Source organism: Salvelinus fontinalis, chromosome 26 (genome assembly GCF_029448725.1).
Source record: "Salvelinus fontinalis isolate EN_2023a chromosome 26, ASM2944872v1, whole genome shotgun sequence".
Taxonomy (NCBI): Eukaryota; Metazoa; Chordata; class Actinopteri; order Salmoniformes; family Salmonidae; genus Salvelinus; species Salvelinus fontinalis.
In genome coordinates, this window is record NC_074690.1 from 36255068 (window position 1) to 36277558 (window position 22491).

General features: G+C 45.6%; 1 protein-coding gene across 1 annotated transcript in view; it reads right to left on the bottom strand.

The window, feature by feature from the left end:
• The window catches only part of LOC129824490 (uncharacterized), a 38507-nt gene that overhangs the window by 12433 nt on the left and 3583 nt on the right, over window positions 1–22491 (bottom strand). Inside the window, exons 2-9 of the mRNA XM_055884192.1 lie at window positions 12972–13111; window positions 11467–11565; window positions 7062–7193; window positions 6652–6771; window positions 5919–5957; window positions 4840–4905; window positions 3124–3192; window positions 577–624 (exon numbers count right to left, since the gene is read on the bottom strand). Coding sequence (XP_055740167.1) covers window positions 577–624; window positions 3124–3192; window positions 4840–4905; window positions 5919–5957; window positions 6652–6771; window positions 7062–7193; window positions 11467–11565; window positions 12972–13111 — 713 coding nt within the window. The remainder of the gene's footprint in view (window positions 1–576; window positions 625–3123; window positions 3193–4839; window positions 4906–5918; window positions 5958–6651; window positions 6772–7061; window positions 7194–11466; window positions 11566–12971; window positions 13112–22491) is intronic.

Below are 22491 nucleotides of genomic sequence, written 5' to 3' on the forward strand. Positions count from 1 at the left end.
GTCTTCCAATGTCTTACTGGTCTTTAACGTTGTCTTGACTGTGAGTTTCTCTATTTTCCACACACTAGTTTGGCTGCATAACAACGCATTCAAATGTTGACACATGGACCTCCCGAGTGGCGCAGCGGTCTGTAGACGTTACTACAGACCCGGGTTGATTCCCGGGCTGGGCAACAAACGGCCGTGGCTGGGAGTCCCATAGGGCGGCGGATGTTTGGTCCAGCTTAGGGGAGGGTTTTGGCTCTGGGGCTTTACGTGGCCCACCGCACTCTTGGGACCTCTTTGTGGCAGACCGGGTGCCTGCACTCTTGGGCCCCCGGTCGCCAGTTTAACGGTGTTTCCTCCGACACATTGGTGCGGCTGGCTTCCGGGTTAAGCTGGCAGGTGTAAGGAGCGCGGGTCATGTTTCGGAGAACGACTCAACCTTCGCATGACTCATGACGCATGACTCAACCTTCGCCTCTCCCAAGCCCGTTGGGGAGTTGCAGCGATGTTGACGCATAATATTTCAGCACCATCATTGCAGACATGGTTAAACGGTCAAAGTCTAAGCAATAGCGAAGGACAGTTACTCACCGAGGGTGGAGTGGACATATCTCCGAACAGATCAAAGTGGTTGATGTTCTGTGGTGGGGCAGAGGAACAGGGACAGAGAGGGAGAACAGTGACATTTCACAACAAAACAAAGGCAGACTTTCTAAGTCATAACACATTCTATTACTCTAATAGGGTGTGTGCGTGTGTGTGTGTGTGTGTGTGCATGCGTGATTGCGTGTGAAGAGAATTGTACTGAAGATGCCAAGAAACAACTAGCTCTCCTCTCGTTTCATTATCAGAAAATGGATCTAAAATGAATCTCTCACGGTGCTCTATAAGTGGCTATTCAGTCCAATCAAAAGAACACTGATTAGATATTATTATGTCCGTCTCTGCCTATCAAATCAGCCCCAGTAGTCCCAACCATTGTGATTCCTCTCAAACACAAGATACTATTATATGATTAGGTAGGATTTGGACTGTATACAATATACAGGTAACTGCCAAAATAAAGGAAACACCAACATAAAATGTTTTAGGGCATTGGTCAATACCACAAGCTGCCAGAACAACTGCAATACTCCTTGGCATAGATTCTACAAGTGTCTGGAACTCTATTGGAGGGATGCAATACCATTCATTCCAGCATTTGGTGTTTTGTTGATGGTGGTGAAAAGTGCTGTCCTAGGCACCGCTCCAGAATCTCAGATAAGTATTCAATTGGGTTGAGATCTGGGGACTGACACAGACACGTACACACACACACACTTTACACCCCCTATGCTCCTTTGAGACCCCTCTTTCAAAGTCACTGAGATCTCTTCTTCTAACCATGGTGGCCAAAAGAATGGGCAACTGGGACATTTTAATACATGATCCCTTGCACGATGGGATGTGAATTGCTGAATTATCTCACCTGCTTTCAATATACTTTGTATCCCTCATTTACTCAAGTGTTTCCTTTATTTTGGCAGTTACCTGTACATTCACCACTGTTTCTTGAACCCAATGAATATATATATACTTATATTTACCCACCGAGACAATATAACTCTGACCTGACCCATATTGCAGACGTGACCGTTCCTACCGCTACTCTCATATCTCATCCCCCCCCCCCCCCCCCCCCCCCCCTGGCCATATAAGTTCAGCGCTCTAACAGTACAATTACATTTCAGAGGAAGTAGGAAGGAAGGACATAGGTTCTATAACTAGACTATGAAATGGGTAAGTCGCATGAAATGTATGTCCTAGACTGCAGGGGCCATGCACAAGCAGACGATGTATCACCACGGGAACACACAGGGGGTTTGCATGCTATAAATAAAGACACACAGACACGAAAAGAAGAGCGAAAATGAGAGGAAAACAGCAATCGGTGTTGGTGAAGGGAGGGGGGGGGTAACATCACATTGTCTATGTCCTGTTTGAAGTGTGTGGGGGGGGAATCTGATCATATACGGTACATATCGTTGTTATACATTATGGCTTGCTCTTACAGTTCTATGTGTCCATTAGGAGCAAGAGGGAGGTACAGTAGTTTGTAAAAGGTGGGCAGACATAGGTTATAGTTATACTGGGCCTTCACCAGACAGGCAGGCAGAGTGACACACACATCAAGCTATGGGGGATCTCTCAGGAGAGCTCCAACTGAATGCACAGACAAGCAGTAACTCTTCGAGGTAGGGAAGCAGCGTCGGCAGCTATTGATACAACACCAGCTAGCATGATGTGTTTTGGGGAGAGATAGCAAGGGGGACAGTATAGCTATCATGCCGGGTTGATATGCGGCTGAACCATCAGCACACAGAGGAAGCGAGGCGAGACAGAAAGCACACTTTCGTGGAGGGTTTGTTTCAGAAGTCAGGCGGACGTCTTCTCCTCTCTCCGCGTAAACGTATTGACTATTGCATCTGACATGGTGAAAGGATAGAAAGAGATATGTTTCCAGTTTTGCGCAACCAAAAAGTGAATCCACGATATGTCTATTTGTTGTGGTCAAAAATGAACCTTGCTGTAGAAAAGATATGGGTGAAACTGGAAATGACAAAAGCCTCTTCGATGTCTAACAGTCCTCTATATTTAAAATTCTGTGGAGGATTTGAAGCGAAGACACAACGCCATCTCCACTGGATTTATCTTAACAACTGATGTCACATCTTAGCTAGATGGACTAATCATGTATCTGTTGGGGCAGGCTATGCATAACAATACAATATACAACATATACAAAACAATATATATTGCAATATACAATATCATTGCATCTTTATAACCTTAGATACTGTAAGAATTTTACTTAGGCCTGATGCTTGATCATTTCTTGCCCGAGAAAAGTGATATCAGACTGCACAGGCAGGCAACCACTACCTCAAGACACACTGCTGATAACCAGTCTGTGGGTGTATACGACCATGTCTACGTGTGTCGGCGAGGTGGTCAGGGGTCCAATAATTCTACAAGGTCACACAGACAGGGGTTCATAAATGACACTAAAGAAGAGGGGAGGTTTTCCTTAGTGAGGGAATGAGAGGATTGCCAGTGGAGGGAGTGGACCAACAAAAAACCAAAACCAAAAGCACCTACAGTCATGAAATGTCGTTTTGGGACGTCATAGATCCCTTCTCCCTTCTGCTGACTGGTAGCGGTAGGGACCTGTGTTGGAGGTCGAGTCAAAATGAAAGAATAAAGTGAGCTTTGAGCAACACGGTTTTACCAAGGTTCAGTATGAGGAAACAAACGTATTGATTATTAAATTAATCCTTTATACTGCTACAGCTGAAACACTCATCATTTCAGGATGTGTCTCTGGTCTACAAATGGTTTAAAGGAAAACGCTATGCAAATTCTACCGTTGCACAGCTCTTGAATCAACTCTATTTAAATCCATATTGATTGGAAGCGGTGCTGTAGGATTGTGTGTGCTACTTCTTTGTTTTGACATTAAGACGGCACAGTTGTTTTTCTCCATTTGGATCGCGTTCAACTACAGGTTTAAATCTATGGAAACGGACAACGCTGGAGCGCTGGCCCTCTCCTCTCTTTTGTGTATTTTCCTCACATTTAATCTATTAACCGTAGTGAACAATATGGCCTCTCTCTCTTGCTTTCAGCTGGCTGACTTGGAGTTGGGCAGAATTTTCTTCTCGGCCTATTGATCTTGTTTCAAATGGCATGGCAAATGATTCATTTCGACTCATCTTTCATCTTCAGAAAGGAAGAGGAGGAGGAGGGGTGAGGAGGAGGGAGGGCAGAGAGGAGGGAGGGCAGGGAGGAGGAAGGAGTTGGAAGGAGGAGGGAAGAGGGGTAAGGGAGGTGGGGTGAGGGAGTAGAGAGGTGGTGGAGGGAGGAGGGAAGAGGGGTAAGGGAGGTGGGGTGAGGGAGTAGAGAGGTGGGGTGAGGGAGTAGGGGGGTGGAGGGCGGAGGGGTGAGGGAGTAGAGAGGTGGTGGAGGGAGGAGGGAAGAGGGGTAAGGGAGGTGGGGTGCGGGAGTAGAGAGGTGGTGGAGGGAGAAGGGAAGAGGGGTAAGGGAGGTGGGGTGAGGGAGTAGAGAGGTGGTGGAGGGAGGAGGGGGAGGGAGTAGATAGGTGGGGTGAGGGAGTAGAGAGGTGGTGGAGGGAGGAGGGGTGAGGGAGTAGAGAGGTGGTGGAAGGAGTAGAGAGGTGGTGGAGGGAGTAGAGAGGTGGTGGAGGGAGTAGAGAGGTGGTGGAGGGAGGAGGGGTGAGGGAGTAGAGAGGTGGTGGAGGGAGGAGGGGTGAGGGAGTAGAGAGGTGGTGGAGGGAGGAGGGGTGAGGGAGTAGAGAGGTGGTGGAGGGAGGAGGGGTGAGGGAGTAGAGAGGTGGTGGAGGGAGTAGAGAGGTGGTGGAGGGAGTAGAGAGGTGGTGGAGGGAGGAGGGGTGAGGGAGTAGAGAGGTGGTGGAGGGAGGAGGGGTGAGGGAGTAGAGAGGTGGTGGAGGGAGGAGGGGGACCAGATTAAATCACACTCTAGGTCCCTAGAGGCTCCTGTTGGTCCCGTGAACTGAGCTGGAAGGTCAAACCTCTGGACGTCTGCAGGGAGCCCACATAGACTCTAGAGAAGCCTGGATGAATTGGTCTGCCAAAATAACTGGCCATGACTGCACTTCACTGAACTGTACATTTCAGATTTTATTCTAATTTACATTTGGAACATTGTAAGTATACTTTTTTTTACCCAGAGTGTACTGCCGTGCTCTCTAACAAACAGAAATATTCTAATGTAACACAACGCTCTGGGTTGACTACTCTACAAAAGGTATGGAAGGGGCGGGGCTTGGTATTGTACCTGGTAAACGCTCTCCTCTGATTGGTGGCCACGGAGGGGCTCATGTCCAGCCTCAAACACAATGTACTACAACAGAGGTAGCGGGCGGGGCCAAGAGGGATGGAGCATGACGAGATTAACGGAAAGAGAGATAGAGAGAGAGCGAAAGAAAGAGATAGAGAGAGCGAGAGAGAGAGAGAGACAAAATACGGAGAAAGAGAGAGAAAAAAAGTGTGTGAGAGAGAGAGACAAACAAGGAAAGAAAGAGAGAGAGAGAGACGATAGAGTGAAGAAGGAAGAGGAGAGAGCACAGTAATTGGTCAGGCAGTAGTTCCAGGTACTGAAGAGGTCCCTTCACCAACTTCAGCAGAATACTGCTCCACCTCTCCTCTACCACCTAGACACAGAGGGGCCAATCCTGACTTGAGATCCGCGTTTGTAACTTAGATGATTTACACGAAAGTCTGAGTTAGTTACACGCACGGATCTCAAGTTTGGATTCTGCCCACAGTCATTGGACTCTTGTATTCGAAACAAAACAAACGAAAACAGTCACTACTACTACAGAATTGCAAATTAAAACTTTTTTAGGGAGGGGCATACAGTAGAAAAAGCTAAAGGGGCAAACAACAGAAATTTGGAAGAGGTTGGGGCATAACCACTGAACATAAGCATTCAGAGTAAGGGTTAGTGTTGTCTGTATTCAGTGTGAGCAACAGAGTAGAGTAACAGGTTCAGCCAAAAGCAAGAGGGGAGAACAACCAGTCAGGGTCAGATAGGTCTTTAGAAGAAAATCAGAACATATACACAGATCAACTGAAAAGATATGGTTTAACAACACTGCAATGGGAGAGTCGAATGGTTGAACAAAACCGTCTACTATGATGGTTGGTCTACTGCGTATTACTGAGATGGTTTGGGTATCATGAATCATTAATTCAAGCAGATCAGCGGCAGATATTTACATCGAGGATTAATTGTCTCTTATTCCATAGAATGAATGACATGAAAACACTGTCGTCAGTAGAAGCTAGAGCGTAAAAGGTCCCATGGGGTTTCATCGCTAGTTCTGATGGGCCGCGTGTTGTGTGGCGACGTACCTGGTAAACTGGATCGTCCACCTCGTCCTCCAGAATGGTCTGCGTGATGGTTGAAGAGAAGGAACGTTTTACATAACAACAAGACGACGGATAGAGAGGAGAATAGAGCAAGACCATGGATAGACGAATAGAAGAACAGAGAGAAGAAGAGAGAGAGAACAAAAGAGCATGCAAGGGCGTCAGGTGTGAGCAATCAGCCACTGGCTTAGGGGAAAGTAGGCGTTTTCTATTAGGAACTCAGGAGAGAGTGCCTAGTCTTAACCTATTGTGCCTAGTCTTAACCTATTGTGCCTAGTCTTAACCTATTGTGTTTAGTCTTAACCTAATGTCTGAGTTACTGTATTTATTTTCCAACATAATAATATATACCATTGTGGACACAGATATACATTACATTAAGCCTTTTACATTGACAGGAGTCTTTCGATGTATGAAAGTCACGTTTCAGGATAAAAAAATAGTGGCATTATATCATCCCTCAAAACACCTTAAATAATTTGAATTGCAGTCACAGCCCAAGCCGAGATCTGGACTAGTTCTCAAAGCGAGTGAAGCAGTCGTCTCTGCCTGCTGGTCGCTAGGCTACGCGAGAAAGCTTTCAATGGGAAAATGTGGATACGCGTCATCTCTCTTCCTCTAATATCTCTCACTATACTCATGAGTACACTCAATTTGGCCATTGTGCATAACGGTCATGGTAACAGTTCTGTTGTTGTTTGTTGTTGTTATTTACCTGGTAGACGGCCTGCTCACACTGCTTGTCCTTCTGGGCCTTCTTCTCCATCTCCTCGCGCTGCTTGATGTCGTAGATGAGTGTGAAGAGGTCACGCAAGTCAATGATCAGGGGCTCTGCCTGCCAGGGAGGGAGGGAGGGATGTGAAGGAAGAGGAGCACACACCTTCATCATCTTCCAGACGACACACACGTTGTTCACACACACTTACGTCGCAATCCCAACAACACAGTGCTTCACATATCTAAAAGGATAAAAGCAGAGTCCTTCCTATTGGACAATCTTTCAACTTTGTTACAAATGGTTGCTCCCTATGTATTGTACTTGAAATGTGTTGATTGATTGTAACTTTGGCTGTAACGCTCTTTCTGACTACTACATCTCATTAGGATTTCAGGTCCTGTACTCACCGACTGGCCGGACTTGATGGCCACGAACCGGTGGTGTCCCTCCTTCCCGCAGACGTAGCCGAAGGCCCGGTGGTCCCGGGTATCCTTGGCGATATAGGAGATCTCATGCACCGAGTGGTGATGCAGCAGAACCTGAACACACAGGCAGGAAGTGACATAAGTTAGAGTTAGGAAGTGATGTAGTAGATCTGAGAAACAGGGAAGAGGAAGTGACAGGTCAGGATGAGGAAATGGACCATACAAAATGGAGGGGGCTTGGAGACCCATGTTGGACACTGTATGGTTAAGCTCCTGATTTTATAGTTTAGTTAGATCCGGGAGTTTTTTCAGACATGTGACTCCTGGCTCTACTCTAAACATTTCTAATGAATTTCATGAATTCTTGAAATAATGTTTTGTTTCAAAATGAGGGAGTGAACTGGGAGTTCACGGTAAGTAGGCTACAGCTTCTTACTATTTCTAATACTACGGCAATATTGTGCTCCAGATTCACCGCCTCAGAGAATGAGGGAAAGCAAATGTAAATGCATTAGTCTTTCTTTGTCTAACTGTTGACAGGGAATAGTCTTGACAAGAATAACTGCCACTTATGCCATTCTTCCCTTTTTCTCCTCATTTCCAGCTCTCACATGTCTCTGTGGGATAGGAGACGCAACGCATTTACTGCTTGAACAACGGCAGATCAGGGTGTGTGTGTCCGTGTGTGTATGTGCGTGCTTGTGCGTGTGTATGTGCGCAGATCAGACAACCCTTTATCACTTATTTGGAAGATTTCTCTTACCTGGGGAGAATGATGTCGTTGCGTATTGCGCAATATGCAAAAAGCTGCGTCGTCAAAAGAGCGTGGGCAGCCCTGAACGCCCGGTTCAAAAGCACAACTGACACACACACGTGCTCAAAGTAGTTGGGCTGTCACTCATCTACTCCCACCTGCTGCTCTAACAGCGTTGATAAGCTTTGAGCAACGGGGATGAGCTACTAAGAAATTAAACCAGGGCTTATTCAGTGGGGTGCACTGATAAGAACGTGGCAGAGAGAAATAGAACATACTAGAGCTGACAATATTATATAGTCTAGTTGACAGTAAACGGTGTCTTGTCTACATGACACGTTTCTATCCGAATGTTCTGCAACGCCTCGTCCTGCTGAAAGAGCCCCGTATTTTACCATGACGATTGTTGGGTAAATTAAGTGCTGCTGGGGGAATCAGTTTATAAAATGAAAGGGCATTAGGGGGGACGATGATTCTCAAACAAAATTACAGAAGCTGCATGTGGTGATGAGCGTCAGAGGGTAGAGCTTACACACACACACACGCACTACGGGGCTCTATGAGGGGTATTATCTAGTTGTTGTTGATAAATGACAGGGCTCGTGGCGAATAACGGGTGGCACCACTATCCAACGAAAATAAAAATGGAAGTCATCAAATATCAAATCATGAGTTGTCTTGTGGGACGAGTCTATATACAGTATTGCGTAATGATATTTTTTCCCTTTAATGACAGTTGAAGTGGAGCTATGGGACAATTAGGCTAGCAGTTAGCAATGATGATGATTAGGGGTGGAACTGTGGGCTAATTAGCCCAGTGGATAGTGGTGATGAAGGGGGGGGGGGGGGGCAGCAGGTTTCTGGGCCCCCAGGGGAGGTGATGAGGGGGAAGGCGATAACATCATATCCCTCATATACACACTGTCATTATAACAGACAGGTCTTTATCATCAGACAGTAGCCATCATACAGCAGGCCAGGCCCAGGTTAAGTCAAAGCAGTTTACTCATTCTACATTCCAAATCAACCCTTAGCCCCTACTCCCTAGACACTGATGTTGCTATATCTACTGTCATGACGTGCCCTTGGGGGGTAGGGGGGGATCATAGCCCCCCGCCCCTCTCTCACTCTCTCTCTACAGTTTAATGATGGTCATAAATACCTGCAGGAAAACTCTTTCTCTCACTCTCAGAAATGAACTTCAAATCCCTTTGTTACCACAGAGAGAGGCGTTGCAGTACGGTAACATCAAAAGGTTGAATAATTAAACAGTATTTCTGTATTCCAGACATTTGGAATGGTCCGTTGGTATTTAAAGAACAATCCTGTGAAATTTGTTAATAATTTGTGATATAACTAAAGACGGTAGGACAACATAACTGTATCTCTGAATGTATATATTTCCCAGTTGTCAGGGTCACATCCAAATGTGGGGGAACGTATATGATTATATATGAAACTATTTGTGAGAAGCTGTAATGTGATGTTAGCCTTCTAAATGAGAGAATTGTTTTTCATATGAAGTCTACACCAAGTCAGTGGCCACGCCCACGTGAGCACAGACATTACATCGGCGTCATGGAACGCCCCCTTTACCCAGAAGTGTATAAAACCCACTTCCGACAAAATGTACGTTCGACCAGTTACGTGCAGCACCAGCTGAATACGTTACAAATGGTTAAGAAATCTACCACTCTATAGACCAAGCAGACTAAGGTGTGAACCGGACGTTACGAATGGTTAAGAAATCTACAAAACTAAAGACTACACATTCAGTCTGCAGCTGTTCAAGTACTTTAGTCTGGTAAACGCGACCGATCGAACGACCGAATGGTACTCTGAGAGATCCATTCGGGAGAACCATTGAACCTATTGAACGACCATTGGTACGCCTGACGTATACATTATAACAAGTTACAACTGCGAAAGACTTTGATCTCTGGTGGACAAACCAGAGACTTTCTGTCGACTGACTCTCCAGCAGACGGATCGGTGATCACAGAGAGAGAAAACAAATGCCTACACTCGTAAATATGTAAATTGCAATTCCTTGTGAATAAGCGGCTGTTCATGTGCAAAGTATTAGCATTTCCATGAGCATAGTGATTGTGTGTACGATATTGGAGTTTTTTGTCTTTTCTCCCGCTCTTTCTTACTTGCCCCTCCCTTTTAATTTGGTGTAACAAGCCATCATGTCGGTTTAATCCACTAGGGACTTTTCATTGTATCATGTTAGTAACCAATGTATAACCTATCCTGTGTGTGTTTATGTACTTCTGTGTGATTATTTAATTAGCTCGTACATAAATAATTAAGCCAATTGGTATATCGCTGATTCATCATTTATGCTAGGGTTTGTGCAGATATCCAAGAGTTTGCAACATTCAGAATATGACGGATGAGGTAATACATTAATAAGTGACTGTAATCGATGAGATAGGAAAATATCTGAAGAGAGTTAAATTCGGGAAATAGTAAACAATATTTTCCTGTAGTGCCCCGACTTCCTAGTTAATTAATGTTTACGTGAATAGTTTAATCACGTAATAATTACACCTAGAGAATTGATTTGATAATATAACAGTCTTCACATTAATGAAAGTCTAAAAGACACGACACTACACAGGATAATAGATCTAAGGATTACATGGGTGGAGGCAATGTTGCGACATTTCCACCTAGCCAATTAGAAGGCTTGATGACATTCTTACCGTAATGTAGAGTATCCTTCCACTCTGAGTGGGTGAAAAAGCGCCTTGGTGATGAAATGTCACATCCTTATGTTATAAAATACATTTTACCAAGACAAATAGGATTCTTCATGTTCTGAATCGTTCAGTGGGGTCTTTCTCTAACATGTCATTAACATTATATCCAAGAAGTCAGATTTCGTAATATAATACATCCGATAATAAGTACTGTGCTCTGTTGACAGAGCAGTGCCGCTTTCTCGTAGCAACTTGAGGATTGTACATGTTGTGGTGGTCAATGCAAAGTTGTTTCCGCGGGTCGCAAGAATCTAAGTTAGCATGATACGAGCCAAATTAAATGCAAAAGGGTTTCAAAATAAAAAGCTTGCTGTACGCTCTGCGCTCCATTGACATTTCACAGACATGGGCTACACTTGTTTTTGTGAGAAATCTTTCAAAAAAGAACACGAATTTCGCATTCATATGAAAAGCTTATACTGAAGTATGAGAACATTACATGTCATGTCTCAAAATCGATATTAATCTTACCTCTATATTTCTTTATGTAATATTCCACGGGTTCCACGGTGGTAGCCTATTTTCCAGATTTTTTATGACATTTTTCCTCTGGCCTCCATTTGGATGATTGGTTTTCTTAGAGGAGTATCTATTTCACCCATTGGTCAAAAGATGCGTTTTTGATTGGACACCCTACATAATGTTTATATCTATCTGCTTTTGTTCTATTCGTTGGCATGTCAACTGCACCATATGGCAGGTAGGCGAACAAGATGGCTGCCCTTTTTCTACATGACTGTGATTGAACTCGAATGTCCTATAAATGTTCAGAGCAGCTGGGGCTGGGCCTGGCTGCGTAACTCAGCTAAGCCGACGGGCAGGCCCGGCGGCGCAGCTACGCAGTGGAGCCTCATCACTCACTCACCCCTGATCTCTCATCGTAAATCTTGATCCCCCCGAAGGAGATGGTGAGGAAGACTCTCTGCTTGTGCTCTCCTTTGGAACGCGCCGATGTAGCCATCCCCTGCAGGAAAGGAAGAGACACAGGGAGATGAAGGGAAATACGCTCAGCGTGAAAGACAGCAGCGTCCCGCCGACTCACAACTCAGGTAAGTATGACAGGGGGGAGATGGAGAGGAGGAGAGGGGGAAGAGGGAAGGGAAGAGGGTGGCAGCTGTTACATAAGGTGCAGTAGGACAGAACGTTCTTTCATGTTGCTCCTTTTGAACCTTCATTCTCTCAACACTTCAGTGTTTTTCTTTTTCATCACAGAGTCTTTTATTGTTTAGTATTTGAGAGGCTGGTTTCTTAAGTAGGCTGCTGCTGCTGCCTGCACCTCGTGACACAAGCCGCCAAACTACAATGTAGCGAGTTTGAGTTGTGCTGACTGACAGTATTCTGCTGACCGACCATAGCCTCCACCTCGCTGGAACCCTTCCGTCAAGTCTTGCTGACTGAACAACCACAGAGCCTTTGAAGTAGATGTTCCCATGCATCTTAGCTGCTTTCCCCCCTTACAAAAACAATTAACATTTCCTGCATGTTCCTCAGACTTATACCGAGGCACGACCCTCCCTCGCTAACGCACGCCTGACATGTCTTTCATGTAAAGAAGCTGTGTGAGAAGAGAAAGAAGGCAGAACCTCATTGTGAACGCTGAACACGTCTGACAACCCTGGAACCCCAGTCACGTTGAGGAGGGTTGAGCGAGCGACCCTGTACACTACCAGTACAATATATCACCCCCTCTCTCCTCTTTTCAACCTCAGCATAAGCTCGGAGCCTCAGCCCTTAATACAGAGACGCTTTGAAAACATCAACACTCAAACGCTCTCCCTCCCCATTCTCCAGAGTGGGAAACAAAGAGCGATCCGATGAATAGTGGAGAGAGGGGAGTCTATGGCTGTCGTCAATCGACAATCGGCTTCTCCATTTGGTGGATTAAGTCCTCAAGCTTTAGAGAGGCAGCTCGATAGAGACCCCTTCCCCTCCTCTATTCCATCCCTCCATCCCCCTCCTCTGCCTGTCTAGATAACAGCATGCCTGTATTGACATAAGAGCATTGACTGTAACTAGCAGTGACTGCTGGATATGGGAGTCATAGGCAGGTCACTGTTCAAATGTCACAGCGTGGATCTACAAGACTCCTGCTTGTTGTGTTATTGGACATGTGGAGCAACTCACACTACATCTGATATGAGAGGATCAGAGCAGGAGATGGATTTGCCTGTTGGCTGTGCGGGAATGCTACTATGTCTCCAGCATGGTTTAAATCGTCCAGAAGAGAAGTAATTTAACTGGAAACAAACTGGTTGAATCAAGGCTGTTTCAATGTATTTTGTCATCGTATTGTGACGTGAATACCACCACCCTCTCCTAAGTTCAAGGCACTGTCCTCGTTATCAGACGCTCACGCGTGCGCACGCACACCTTGAGCTTCATCATGGAGTCCTGGCACAGCTTGTCCCCGCGCGCCGCTGTCACCTCATCAATCCCAATCAGCTTGGCCTTGTAGCGCACGCCATCACCACGGAAACGCTTAATCAGCCCCGCCTCACTGCGGTCCTGACCTGCAGAGGAAGAGAGATATACGGACAGGGCGAGAGAGGGGGGGGGCGGTACAGTGAGAGAGAGAGGGGGGGGGGGGGGGGGGCGGACAGAGAGAGAGAAGGACAGGGAGAAGGAGAGAGAGGGGGGTACAGAGAGAGGGAGGGGGGGTACAGAGATAGGGAGGGGGGGTACAGAGAGAGAGAGAGGGGTACAGAGAGAGGGGGGGGGGGGTACAGAGAGAGGGAGAGCGAGTGAGAGAGGAGGAAGGAGAGAAATGATAAATTACAGGTACTGTAGCAGGGACATGTCAGTTCAACTGATTTTAGTAGCTCAGGTGTGTGTGTGTCTGTGTCTATGTCTGGGCATGTGAAGGTAGAGGGGTACTGTAGGTGGGAAAATACATATTTATGGAATATTAATATCAAATGTCTCAGGAGAAAACTAGAGCATCATCCTTCATCATCCTGTCTCCCTGACGAAGGCTATGACGCCGAAACACATCAGGGGCTTCTTAGAATCTGGTCTCCTGAACAACATGCCACAGCAACAAAGGACTTTTATATCATGAAGAGGGTCTTGATCCTCCTTGTTTTCTGACTGAGTGGAAAAAAAAGACATTTGAAATAGAAAAAATGAAATCTAACGACTAATATGCCAAAATCTAAATAGCCCACTGAACTGTGGGGCTAAACCAAATCAGATAACAACTTGACAACAGAACAATCCAGCACCACCTATCCCAGCAGGACATTCCGGGAGCTCGGGAGTGGGCTGACGGGGAGGCAGGGGGTCAGAAGGTGGTCACTGCACCCCCCCCCCATGTTCCCATGGGAGCTGTTGGCTGGTGATAAACAGCATGAAAGGCTGCTATTGAGAGGAATCATCTCGGTCCAGCGCACGCCCACAATCCCATAAGCCCCCTATGGGTGATAGATGGATGGGAAAGGAGGAGGGAGAGGGGGAGAGAGAGGCAGAGGGGGAGAGAGAGGCAGAGGGGGAGAGAGAAGCAGAGGGGGAGAGAGAGAGAGTGAGGTGTGGGAGATGGAGGAAATATCTTTGTCTGACTAGCGACAGGCTCTTTTGGTACACACACAAATGTATATGTGGACACCCCTTGAAATTAGTAGATTCGGCTATTTCAGCCACACCCGTTGCTGACAGGTGTATAAAATCGAGCACACAGCCATGCAATCTCCATAGACAAACATTGGCAGTAGAATGGCCTTACTGAAGAGCTCAGTGACTTTCAAAAAAGAGCTCAGTCATTTCCTCAAATTTCGGCCCTGCTAGAGCTGCCCCAGTCAACTGTAAGTGCTGTTATTGTGAAGTGGAAACCTCTTGGAGCAACAACGGCTCATCCATAAAGTGGTAGGCCACACAAGCTCACAGAATGGGACCGCCGAGTGCTGAACCGCGCAGTGCATAAAAATCATCTGTCCTCGGTTGCAACACTCACTACTGAGTTCCAAACTGTTTCTGTAAGAAACGTCAGCACAAGAACTGCTCGTCGGGAGCTTCATGAAATGGGTTTCCATGGCTGAGCAGCCACACACAAGCCTAGGATCACCATGCGCAATGCCAAGCGTCGGCTGGAGTGATGTAAAGCTCGCTGCCATTGGACTCTGGAGCAGTGGAAATGCATTCTCTGGAGTGATGAATCACGTTTCACCATCTGGCAGTCTGACGGACGAATCTGGGTTTGGCGGATGCCAGGAGACCGCTACCTGGCCCAATGCACAGTACCAATTGCAAAGTTTGGTGGAGGAGGAATAATGGTCTGGGGCTGTTTTCCATGATTCGGGCTAGGCTCCTTAGTTCCAGTGAAGGGAAATCTAGACAATTCTGTGCTTCCAACTTTGTGTCAATAGTTTGAGGAAGGCCCTTTCCTGTTTTAGCATGACAATGCCCCCATGCACATAGCGAGGTCCATACAGAAATGGTTTGTCGAGATCGGTGTGGAAGATCTTGACTGGCATGCACAGAGCCCTGACCTCAACCCCATCGAACACCTTTGGGATGAATTGGAACACAGACTGGGAGCCAGGCTTAATCACCCAACATCACCCAACATTTTTTTTTCACTGTATTATTGACTATATGTTTGTTTTTACTCCATGTGTAACTATGTGTTGTTGTATGTGTCGAACTGCTTTGCTTTATCTTGGCCAGGTCGCAATTGTAAATGAGAACGTGTTCTCAATTTGCCTACCTGGTTAAATAAAGGTTAAATAAATAAATAAATAAAAACATCAGTGCCCGACCTCACTAATACTCTTGTGGCTGAATGAAAGCAAGTCCCCGCAGCAATGTTCCAACATCTGGTGTAAAGCCTTCCCAGAAGAGTGGAGGCTGTTATAGCAGCAAAGGGGGGACCAACTCCATATTAATGCCCATGACTTTGGAATGAGATGTTCGACGAGCAGTTTTGGTCATGTAGTGTACGTCCAGTCTCTCTGTCGGTCTCTCCTGTCATCATCCTCCCCCACCTAACCATCGCCTCGACACCGAAATGTTTCTCATTTTGTCTTCCTCTCCGCGTTTTGATTATGTTGGCCCAAACCATCCACTTGTCTGTGTCTGTGAGTAACCTGTCTCTACATAACCTGTAGGTGGTTTGTCAGTGTTAACCATCTGTCGCTGCTGACACACACACGCACACACACACACACCGCTGACACACAGGGATAGTGGTATTTCAAATCAAGGTCGACGGCACCTTGGAGAGTTTAGACTATTTCAGGCCCCGCTTTGCCTCACTATTATAGGTCAAGGGACTATACAGTACATCACATCAGATAGCAGGGCATTTTAAACAGGTTGCATGGCTAAGGTCTGTGCAACCGAAGCAGGACAGCCTTTACTATCTCTAACAAAAAAACGTCAAGCTGCACACTAAACCATATTACACCAAATGAGCTCATTCCACCGCTGAAAACATATGCCATATCTTACAGAAATGTAATTTGAGTTTCCCCTCCTCTCGCTGAATATTTCAGTGAAATAGTATGTCAGTGTTTATATTCCCCGGGGAAGTAGAAATAAAAATAGGATGAGAAAAAAGGTCAAATGTAATGGCCCCTGCAAATGAAGGTGGAGAGCCTTTCGTCATCTTGGAGACGGCCCGGCTCATAGTAATACCTGGAACGGAATTCATGGAATGGTATCGACCACATCAAACACATGGTTTCCATGTGAATGATAGAATCCCATTCACTCCATTCCAGCCATTATTATGAGCCGTCCCCTCAGCAGCCTCCCGTGATGCACAGTCGCTCACTAATTCATGAGGGCTCAACTCTCTAAAGGGGGGAGAGGGCTTGAAGATGCTTAAGTCATTAAACTCTCCAAGTAGGTGAATGTCACATCTAATTCTTGTTTCTCTGCTAGAGGATAGGCCTAGAGAATGAGGCTCATATAGTCACTGAGCGTTGGAGACCGGTCGAGTGCGTTATCAGCTGGCATGCACAATCTATAACTACAAGGGAGAAACCACATAACACACGTTTTCTTTTGTGCTGTTCATTTTGAAAGCTCATCCCTTCCCTATATTCGTTCTTCACAAAATGTGTTTTGACTGTACCATATCGTCACCTCAAATCTATTCACATTTCCCACACTGCGTGTCATGTTGAATTGGTATTATAGCGTGCATCTTGATGTCTTCCATCATACACTTTAACATACTGAATGCTGCATCATAAAATAGCATCATAAAGTGCATCATATCATCTATCATCAAGTCTATATTGTACTACTACAGTACTGTATCATCCGCCCCCCCCCCCCCCATCTGTGTCCCCTAAGCAGATTGCTGCTCTACACTGTTCTCTATGCCAACTGTGTAATCACACTTGACGAGTCATTTTGTAGATTTATGCAAATATCCACAAAAACCCCAAGCAGGCCTTGCTGCACAGGAAACGCTAGCATTGCCAGAGTCTCTAGATACAGCATGGTAACCCCTGCAGAACCTCAGGGTTCACGTCACGGTGAGCGCACTACAATAGACTTGAGAACCAACCGCTGCAGGGAATGAGGATGTTGATTGCATGATGTTTCCAGCTTTGGGAAGAAGCACGGTATGACTCACACCCTCTTGGCTCCTGGAAGAGTTTACAAAAAGGTTGAGCAAGTCCCTACTCCCTATTCTGTATTTTTTTGAAGTCTCAGAGTCAAACTTTGCAGTAGCTTGCTAGGCTAGCCACATGAAAGTATAGCAGGCACTGCCAGAACCCTGTTTTTGTAATAGTGGAACTGTAAACATAAGTTTCTGGAGCAATTCAGACTAAAGCACTCCAGTTACCCACCTGAGACGAAAATACCTCAACCTACTGAGAGGACGATTAACGCTAGCCCTGCTCCATATCGGTTCAGACGTAGAGTCAGTGGACTAGCTAGCTGTGAGAAGATAGTGGCTGCGTCCCGTCCCCCCCGTCCCCCCCCGCCTCAGTAAAATGGGGACGAGGAAAGGACAGATGGCATGATGGCACCAGATGGAGAGTCATAAGTGGCCCTCCAGATACGAGACATTGGCAACAGGAACTTTGGTTCGGGAGCCCAGCACCTAAGGATGCTTAACCTTTGAACTTTACAGAGGCTGTTACCCATCTACAGTATCTATGCATCGGTGTCTATTTATAATATGAATGTATACATGTGCAATATGAATGTATGCATTGCTACAATCTGTTTTTATGTATGTATGCAGCCATTCATCCATCCATCTGTCGTCTGTCTGTTTTTCGTCTATCTGTTCATTCATAACTCAGCTTTAGACAGTCTTACAGAATGTTCTCCTGTCATGTCTCTGCTTCTAGTCCTCTGAGGCTGGGTGTGAAGGCCTGTCTAGAGTAGATTAGGGCAAATCTGCCTGCACCATCTGCCACCCCTTCCCTTTACCTTCCCTTCCTTTCCATCCCCTGCGTGTGTGGATGAAGTAACATTCACAAGCATCATCCCACACGTCACACACACACGTTTACTAAACTATATACACCCATTCCCTGACCCAATGCACACAGACTTGGAATAAGAATACAACATTAGGGTCCCGATTCTCCACCCTTCTCCCACTTGCACACTTTCTCGCATAGATCTAACAATGGTGGAAACTCACCCCAGCCAATGCTTCCACGTATGCTTTTAAATCCATGAGGGCGGAGTGCGCAGGTGCACACCTCTGGAGAAGGGTGGAGAATGGAGACGTAGCCTGGGTCTACACCGTGTAGCAGTGAACACACTGCAGACGAGACGGCGGGGTGCCTCTTGAATGAATCGCTAAACCAATTAGTGAGTTAGCGAAGGGTATTTTGCACATCATCAATGCGGTGGATAGTACACTGATCACATTAGTTACACAAACGTATTGATGTGCTTTAGCTGGGTAGTCATGGTCAAATGACTCTTCAGCAGGGGGCAAATGACAGAACCATTACAGCGATGATTACAACAGTATGATCATGTGCCCCCCAATTTGATACTCTTTCAAGATAAATATATAGAATATAGATGATATTCTTGACAGGATGAATCTGGGTTTGGCAGATACCAGGAGAACGCTACCTTCCCCAATGCATAGTGCCAACTGTAACGTTTGGTTGAGGAGGAATAATGGTCTGAGGCTGTTTTTCATGATTTGGACTACGTCCCTTAGTTCCAGTGACGGGAAATCTTAACGCTACAGCATACAATGACATTCTAGACGATTCTGTGCTTCCAACTTTTTGGGGAAGGCCCTTTCCTGTCTCAGCATTACAATGCACCCGTCCACAAAGCGAGGTCCATACAGAAATGGTTTGTTGAGATCGGTGTGGAAGAACTTGACTGGCCTGCACAGAGCCCTGACCTCAACCCCATCGAACACCTTTGGGATGAATTGGAACACCGACTGCGAGCCAAGCCTAATCGCCCAACATTAGTGCCCGACCTCACTAATGCTCTTGTGGCTGAATGGAAGCAAGTCCTTGCAGCAATGTTCCAACATCTTCCCAGAAGAATGGAGGCTGTTATAGCAGCAAACGGGGGACCAGCTCCATATTAATGCCTGTGATTTTGGAATGAGGTGTTCGACGAGCAGATGTCCACATACTTTTGGACATGCAGTGCATATTGAATTTGAGTGCCTCTCAAAACCAAATGTCAGACACCTCTGAGTAGCCGGCGATGGCAGAGTCAGACTTCTGATGATAAATTGGTTAACACGAGGGAGTTTGAGGTGGAACCATTGCCTAACTGGGATTGGAAATAGAAGATACATCGGAGCTGAAATGCATGCGACCATAATGGTATTTCATTTCTAGGACATCTCAACCCTGCCAGGTCAATACACATGAGGGAGGTTACTGGCTGTAGATTTATGCTTTTTCTTTTTCTTTTTTAAGTGAGTCATTTTTTGTTGTTGCACAGATTACAGTTGGCGAGCAACTGTTGCTATGGAGATTGAGTGAAGTGATTCCATCGATGGGCAGAGGGGAGGCTTGCTTTTACCATCACAGGCAAACACATACACACTGCAGTAAGGGTTAGATTTGTTTAATGTCTGGTCTGGCTATAGAGAACACCAGAGATCGAAATCCCTCAAAACTAAAAGGCTCAAATCTAAAAGGCTTAAAGGATTTGTCCTCTATTGTGCGGAGGTTGTACCTCTTTTCATTCTTACATATTATGACTTGTTTATTTTTTAACAACGAAAATCATTGGGAGAAATTACAGGAAAGCACAATGAGAGAAATAACCAAATTGCCACTGAAAACACACTTACATTTAACCTACTCTATAATCACCTAGACAAACAAACGCAGGCTTTGTCTTAAACTCTGCCATCCATCCATCCATCTAGGCCCTGCAAATACACCTTGAGAGGGTCCCTCACCCAACCCCAGTGAGTCACCTCTCGGAGCCCAGCGCTGTCTGACAGTGTGTATCAATCTCCATGCTAACCTCATTTGCATTTCTATGAATCTAAATGGCATATCCAGTGAAAGCTACAACAGCCCTGCAGCAGCAGCACAGCTGATTAACATGCTAAAGCCTGCGCTGATAGCCTGCGCTGATAGCCTGCGCTGATAGCCTCTCCAGTCTCTCTCCGCCAATGGCCCTGTGCATCGCATGACCACGTGCGTAATAGACCTTCTCGCTCCCCTCATCCACTTAACTCAACTCCTCCAGCCCGGCCATTTATCTGGTGTGATCCGACGGACGGACCCAGTGAAACGGCCACAGAGGACCTGGCCCCAGAACCCTGCTGCTGACGCCTCTGTTCTAGGAGAAGGCAGATTTACTGTACCGCTGGACTGGCTTTATTTATGGCCGCAGAGATGGGAGGGAGAGAAGGAGACGGACAGAGAGAGATGAGACATTTCTCTTACTTTCTTTCTCTCCTTCTGTACCTCATTTGCTCTCTCTCACTCCTTCTCTCCCTCTACTCTCTCTTTACTCTCCCTCTCAGCCAATTCAATCCCATTTCAATCTCACTGTGATTTTTCCGAGGCTGCCTTGTCCTATTACATCACTTATGCTGTTGATCAAAGCGACAGGGTGTGCGTTCCCCCGTTGATGACACCTACATCATGACACTACCAGCCCCCAGAGGCTCCAGCCAATAGCTGCTCTAGACCTGCTGCATCTGGATGAATCCCTGGGTGGAGCAGCACAGCTCTCTGTCTCTGTTTGTCTCTCTGTCTCTGTCTCTCTGTTTGTCTCTCTGTCTCTCTCTCTCTCTGTCTCTGTCTCTCTGTGTCTCTGTCTCTCTCTCTCTCTCTCTCTCTCTGTGTCTCTGTCTCTCTGTCTCTCTCTCTCTGTCTCTCTCTCTCTGTGTCTCTGTCTCTCTCTGTCTCTGTCTCTCTCTCTGTCTCTCTCTCTCTGTGTGTCTCTCTCTCTCTCTGTGTCTCTGTCTCTCTCTCTCTCTGTCTCTGTCTCTCTCTGTCTCTCAATTCAATTCAATTTCAAGTCAAGGGGCTTTATTGGCATGGGAAACATGTGTTAAAACCTGTTAAGGCTAGGGGGTGCTGTTGTCACTATTTATGGAAATCGTGTAATTTTTGAAACGGCTTCCTACAAAATTCTTGATCGTACAATATGCATATTATTATTATTATTGGATAGAAAACAGTCTATAGTTTCTATAGCCGTTGAAATTTTGTCTCTGAGCGGAACAGAACTCATTCTACAGCAATTTCCCTGACATGGAGTCAGATTTCACACATTTTGGCCCCTGTTCTGGAGTCAGTTTTAAGGCCACTGTTATTGCTATGAGTATACGGACACTGCTTACGTCTTCCCCTGGATGCCTTTACGTGATGACGCTTTGAATGGTATCGATTGCCCAATCACAGCCCCTATAAAACAAAAACACGTAGGAACTCTTTTCTAGGTGCGTCAGGCGCGCGGAGGACACCGACCTACTGTTTTTCCAAGCATTAGTGTAGCCAGTTATATTTCTCTGGTCATGTTTCTACTCGTTATAGGAGTTAAAAACATCATAAGGTAGTTAATTTAAAGCGTTTTATAGCAATTTATATCCGTTTAGTGCGATTTTGGGACATTTATTTCTGAGACACTGTGAATCTCTGGGCACCGTTCCAGTTCATGCCGAACGCAATGTGCATTTCTACATGGCAAGAGGACAGCTTTCGACCAAAAGACGATTAGACCCAAGAAAGGAGTCTTTGACCAAGATTCTGATGGAAGAACAGCTCAAAGTAGGAACAATTTATTATGATAAATCGTGTTTCTGTCGAAAAATGTTAATGGCTTAGGACGCCATCTTGTTTGACGTAGCTTCGCTTGGCGCAAACTGTATTGAAAAGTATGGATAATTTAAAAAATGTAATTCCGCGATTGTATTAAGAATTAAATTGTCTATCAATTGCTGTCCACCCTGTATTTTTTAGTCAAGTTTATGAGTATTTATGTATAAGACTAGATCACTGTCTAATATGGTGCAGGACATTTTCTGACCAGCTGAGCTACTTTTGTCATTGTCTAACCATGATTTTGGTGGCTAAATATGCACATTTTCGAACAAACTGTATATGGATTGTGTAATATGATGTTACAGGAGTGTCATCGGAAGAATTCTGAGAAGGTTAGTGAAAAAATTAATATATTTTGGCGATGTTTACGTTATCGCTCTCTTTGGCTAGAATCAATGCTCTGGTAACGTTTGCATATGTCGTATGCTAATATAACGATTTATTGTGTTTTTGCTGTAAGACACTTAGAAAATCTGAAATATTGTCTGTATTCACAGGATCTGTGTCTTTCGATTAGTGTATGCTGTGTATTTTTACGAAATGTTTGATGATTAGTAGTTAGGTAAACACGTTGCTCATTGTAATTATTCTAGTCCATTTGTGACGGTGGGTGCAATTGTAAACTATGACATCTACCTGAAATATGC